Consider the following 6,283-nt stretch of genomic DNA (forward strand, 5'->3'; position numbering starts at 1 on the left):
ATTAGACTAGTTCCCAGAAGCTACTGTCAAAAATTTGAAGGACTGAAAATAACATCTATTTCTTTCACCTCTAAAATAAAAGGCATCCTCTCCCATAGATCCAAGGCTAAAACTTGTATCTTCCAGCCATTATCCAGCTGCATCTTTTACCACATTCAACTGAAATGATTTATAAGAGGAGAAGGTTATATCCTGAGCGTCTTTACTTTTCTCTATTGCCAATGCTATGATTAAGGAGAAGGTCTTTCAGAGTTATTTAATCTGGACATTTTTTACTGCTGAAGGATTTCAGGACCCAACATTTAAAAAGTCTTATTATGAGGTAAAATGTTTGAAATTTAAATATTTAAATATTATTTTGGAAATAAAACAAACCATCCTCAATGGAAACTCAAGAATGTGCACACTATTTTTTTATTTTTTTTAATGTATGTGAAAACTTCCAATATGCCAGTGCTAGCTGGCGAAACATTCTATCTTTCCCAAATTAGCATCATTATCTTCTCAAACTCTGGCATCCTCCATTGCCCCTTTTGTTCCTTGCCATCAAGTGATCTGATGATTCTTCTTTTGCAGTTTGCTGATAAATGTTCAATGAGAAATCATGGACAGGTGAGTCACTAAAACAACTTTATCTTACAGAGCTTAGCTGAAATGTTTTGTTTTGTGTTATGCATTATTAAAATTTAAAAATGATTTTTAAACTGTTAAATCTTTCCAGTTTGCTTTTGAAAAAGCCAGTCTTGATATTCATTATTTTAATGCAATCAAATAAAGACAATTAAGAATGCAATCCTATAGTCTCTGGGAGAATACAGGATCCAGTCAGATTTTCTGTAAAAAGATTTCTCCTTTACCGTGATCAAAAAGCTCCATTCCTCTCACAGCCTTGCTACTGATTTGATTAATTCAAAGTAAACACAAGGTATGGTAGGAACATATAAAAAATTGAGCAGGTTTCAACCTGCTAGAACTAAAACCTCATTAAATTTTGAATGTGATCCCCCAAGTAGGGGAGAAGTCATATCAACTCTGAAGCTGGAATAGTTAATTTTTCTTCTTTTTGGAATCAGATCCAGAAATATACTTTTGTTAAATTTAAATTTATTGAATTAAACCTGCCCTCCACCTTACAAGTTGGTGCAAGTCTTGTAGGACTTCTGATCTGAAATAATCCACCACAGATCTTCTTCCTACTCAGTGGGTTTGTGTGGGCTGCCACTGCCAATCATTTAAAACGAATTCTAAAAACTGTGATTAATAGAGTTTCAAGAAATCAGTAGAGTAGAAAAATAACTATATGGCATTTATTCAGTATGTTGCACAATTTTTAACCCAAATCATCCCTGGTTCTTTCCTTTTTACTTTTCACTGGAATGAAATCAGGAGGTAGAAAAGGGTGATAACTAGATTTAAGAAAATATTCCAAAAAACCTCCCAACACAAGGAATGGAAAGAAGGAATGATTGAGCTCTGAAGTCGGCTTAAAAACTGGAGCCAAAGTTGGAGTGAAGCTGAAATCAAAGTGAAACAGGCATGGAAGCAGGGAGCAGGAGCCTACATTCAGAAGCTGCTTTCCTTTCTAGTATTTTAAAATACTGATAATGTCTACTAAAAGTTAGCAAATGTATATAATTCATTTCCTAAAATAATCAAACCTCTTTCCAACCTGACCCAAACATAGCAGGGCTTCTCCCATGCTGCTACCTGTTCATTTGTCCTTTTGAGGCAGGCAAAAACAGAGGGCTCAGCATGGGTGGAAGCTTCTGAGTTTGTGCACTGTTGCATTACCCTTGTCATTGTTTACCCCTTGGCGGCCTTTCAGATAAACAATGTGTAGGTTACAAAATACCAGCTTAAAATGAAATCTATTAGTTTCCTAGCCCTTCTCACTGTTGTAAGCTGCGCAGTGTCTATGGATATGAAATGGGCAACAAGTATGTTTTATAAATAAATAAATTATACCTAATCATTAGTTACACATACAAATAAAATAAAACACTCTATAAACAGCTTTTAGGTGTTATTTTTTTCACCTAAACGCATAATTAACTTGGCATATTTATTATACAGTGACTCCTTTTTTTATGACTCTGTAATCCCTTATTTCAAGGTAGAGTCGGGGCAACTGGATGGAGCTGAATGTTTACTTATTTATTGTTTACTGTATTTATTATACAGTAATATCACTTGGAAAATATTATTAAAGATGCAAGCTTGGCTTAGTATATTTTTTCCTCCTGGGATCTGGAAACAGAATTTGTAAAAGCAGCCACAGATCTGGAGTCTAACTTGGAGCAGGATGGAGCCCCAAAGCCTCTCCAAAGCTACAATGGCAAAATTTAGCAATGTTTATAATGTAAAATGAAAATGATGCATGAACTGCTTAAAACAGAATGACAAGTATTATATTATAAAAGTAATGGCAAAGTTTGTAGACTTACACTTTATAATTTACACTTAAATGGATGAGTTGCTGGTGAAGAACAGATCAGAAAGACCACATGATTTAAAGTGGATGCATAGTTTAAATAGAATAATTGATATGCAACAATGGGAATATCAATGGAAGAAAACGGTCAAATTTGCAGCCAATATTTGTCAGCCATTCATAGTAGACCAGATTAGGAAACCAAAACCATGCAGGATAATATTATTTTTATTATAAGGCTTTAATAACAGAGTCTTGCAAGTATGAAATGTGCTTCCCCCCTCCATCCGGTTGTCTTTGTGAGAGGCAGGGAGGATCTTGTTGGAGATGTTTTGTTAGGTTATAGTTCTGCTCTGGACTCAAGTTTCTTTTATCTAACTGTTGTCCCTCAAGGTTCTTCCTTCTGTCCATTATAATACTGCGCATAGAGAAAATTGGTATAAGATGTTCTATCTATTACTCCAGTGTTGATTATGGAAACAGACAATTCATTGCACTATTTGGAAATGTAACAATCATGTTGGATCACTTTTTCGTATCAGTTAGTAGTGTTGTAAAACCCAGTGATTTTGAAAAATGATTTGTCAGAGAATGAAACAAACTTTAAGGATGATTTCTTTTCTCAGTTTCTTCTTCTTCTTCTTGTGCCATATTCGTTATCGGACGTTGGCGATCATGTAGGCGATCCTGTTTTTATCAGCAGCCGCACGAAAAATGCTGCTGAGTTTTGTCCAAACCAGTCCCTTAGATTTTGAAGCCATAAAAAATCTAAGGGACTGGTTTGGACAAAACTCATCTTGCTAATTTTTAATTAAATTATTATTAATACTAATATTCCTACAGAGAATACAAAATAAAATGTTTACATGGTAACAACTGCTAGGATTCTTTATGCTTCTTACTGGAAATTATGAACAATCGTTTCTGCAAAAGAATGAATCATTAAATTACCAAAGCATGCGCTGGTGTCAAAACTGATTTCATATCTGAAAAACAAATCTGACACAGAACATAACTCAATTTGGAAATCAGTTTTGGATTAATATCTTATAAATGGGTTGTATTGTAACCCAGGTTTGTGGCTTTCCTAACATAAAATTAAAACATTTCATTATATTATGATCTGTTAAATTCCAATTTTCTTGACTAGGCAGAAATTATTGCAATTTTTAAAATCACAGTCTGTAACTTACAGTTTGAATCATCTTTATTACAGTTAATTACTGTAGCTTTAACATTTTACTTATTTTAGTATTGATTTAAACCTCCAAATTGATATGCCATTCTAATAGGCAGATTTATATCTTTATTAAATCCCATTGCTTTATGCTGCTGAGCTGGGGCTGGTCTTTGCACTGCACTGCGCTGCGCTGCAGACCCAGAATGCCACAGAATGCCAAAAAGTCCCTTTGTCCTGTGCTGCTGAGGCTGGGTTTTACACTGTGCCTCAGCTTGGGAGCTTCTTGTAGACCAGTGGTTCTCAACCTTTTTAATGCCGCAACCCCCAACCGGTCGTAAGTTGAGGACTAAACCGGTCGTAAGTCGAGGACTAAACCGGTCGTAAGTCGAGGACTAAACCGGTCATAAGTCGAGGACTACCCAACCGGTCGTAAGTCGAGGACTTTCCCTGCCCGGGAGCACCGCGCATGCGTAGTTCTGCCCCCTGCGCCGGCCGAGGCGTAGCTGGCAAGCGGCAGAGACGGAGCAGGCCGACCACCAGCTGGCCCAGCTCAAGGGAGGTAAGGCACCCGCCGGAAAAGGGGAAAAAATGGCGGACAGCCTTGCTTGGCGACCCCCGTGAAATGGTCGATCGACCCCAAATGGGGTCGCGACCCATAGGTTGAGAACTGCTGTTGTAGACCCAGAGCCACAGCTTTGTGCCATGCTGCTGGTGCTTCCCAGGGCACAGCAGCTTTGTGCTGAGTTGCTGGACTGGCTGAGGCATACAGGGGTGGCTGCAGCTTAGTGCCACATAGTGACTCAGAGGTTTCTTGGAGCTCCAGAGCTGCAATACCCCAGGAAGCTCCTGAGCTGTAGTGCCTTCTTTCAATGATCTTCCTGCGCTCATATACATGCCTGCATGCACCTCACACTCTCTTTCTCTGGATTCCCTAAGCTTGTGCCACACTGTAGCAGCCGCAACCCATGTGCAGCCTGCGCTGAGCTTCCCAGGACTTCCCCATCCCCCTGTGGTACTCCTACGCTTCTTTGGGAGTCCCTCAACTTCCTGCTTCCTGCTGAACGACCTGTTCATCTAGAGTTACAATGGCCACTGGGATTGCCAGGACTGACGTTGCTAAACAACATGGTCATGTGATGTCAGACTTTACAATGAATTGCATAGTGATGGATATTCCAGGCTCAATTGTGATCATAAATTGAGAACTACTTATTGACCAGCAGCCCTCTACCTTTTGGGGCACTGGGGACCAGTTCACTGGGGGGAAAAATTCCACGGACTGGGGTGGTGGTCATGGTTTCACACACTGCCTAAATTCTGCACATGCACAGGTGAAGCTTCACTCGCTGGCATGGCCTGGTTCCTAATGGGCCACAGACCGGTACCAGTCCACAGCTCGGGAGTCAGGAACCACTGTTGTAGGCAGGTTAGGGGTTGCACTGATGGTGTCTTGTTTGCTTACCTCTAGCTTTCTGGCTTGTGTGTATGCATCTCTGTGTACATGTGTGTGCATCTATGGGCAATTTTATACATACATAATCTAATCTACCAATGTTTCTGCTTTCCTTCCACTTTCTTTTAAGGAAGCATATTTTAAGTTTTGCAGTTACTTTTAACCCTATGCCTATTTATTGTGATGTGCCATATCTATGGTTTTGTTTGAAGATCTCATAGGCCCAGCCACAGTTCCTCAGAAGGTGAAAATAGAAGCACTGTGACCACATTCATCCTCCTGGGCTTTACAGAGAAACCTGAATTGAGTCCTCTCCTCTCCAGCATGCTCCTTCTCCTGTATGTGCTTACAGTACTGGGCAATGGGTGGATGGTCACCTTGATCAGAACGGAACAGCGTCTGCACACTCCAATGTACTTCTTCCTCAGCAACCTCTCTCTCTTGGATCTTTGCTATTCCTCGGTCATTGCACCCAAGGCACTGGAGGCTCAGCTACAACAGGGCAAGGCTTCCATTTCCCTTCCATCTTGTGCAGCTCAGATGTTTTGTTTTACTACTGTGGCGACAACAGAATGTTTTCTCCTGGCAGTCATGGCCTATGATCGTTTCCTGGCCATTTGCCACCCTTTGACCTACACCTTACTCATGACCCACAAGAATTGCATTTGCCTTGTGCTGGGGGCTTACAGTTGTGGTTTAGTGGGTTCCATTGTTCAGACTAGTGGAGCTTTCCGGTTATCCTATTGTGGGCCAAGCCATATCAACCACTTCTTCTGTGATATCCCTGCTGTCTTGAAGCTCTCTTGCTCTGACACTCAGCTTTCTGAAGTAATCCTTTTTGTTTCCACAACTGTCGTTGCCTTAGTAACCATCACTACCATCTCTCTCTCTTATCTCCGGGTTTTGTGGAATGTCCTCTGGAGCCACTCTGCTCAAGGACGACAAAAGGCCCTCTCCACCTGCTCTTCCCACCTGATCACTCTGAGCCTCTTCTATGGCACTGCCATCTTCATATATGCTCAGCCAAGGAACAAGGATGGATCACAAGATCAAGACAAGGTGGTCTCTCTGTTTTATACTCTGGTGATACCTCTTCTGAATCCAGTCATCTACAGCCTGAGGAACAAAGATGTGAAAGAGGCTATGAAACATCTGTTGAGCAGGAAGATCCTGGCCATGAGGTAGCTTGGAAGATGGAAATGGTTGAACATCAGTCATA

At 40.5% G+C, this 6,283-nt stretch overlaps 1 protein-coding gene across 1 annotated transcript; it reads left to right on the top strand.

Annotated features, from left to right (window-relative positions):
* Positions 1-604: 604 nt before the first annotated feature.
* LOC107299458 (olfactory receptor 5B21-like) lies at positions 605-6,245 on the top strand (the record flags this gene model as incomplete). The annotated part of the gene is made up of 2 exons (XM_015828814.1): positions 605-612; positions 5,277-6,245. Coding segments are annotated over exons 1-2 (977 nt in total), but the record flags the coding sequence as incomplete, so codon positions are not given.
* Between the last annotated feature and the right edge of the window lie 38 nt (positions 6,246-6,283).

Source organism: Protobothrops mucrosquamatus, unplaced genomic scaffold (genome assembly GCF_001527695.2).
Source record: "Protobothrops mucrosquamatus isolate PMUCROS unplaced genomic scaffold, P.Mucros_1.0 scaffold4953, whole genome shotgun sequence".
Taxonomy (NCBI): domain Eukaryota; kingdom Metazoa; phylum Chordata; class Lepidosauria; order Squamata; family Viperidae; genus Protobothrops; species Protobothrops mucrosquamatus.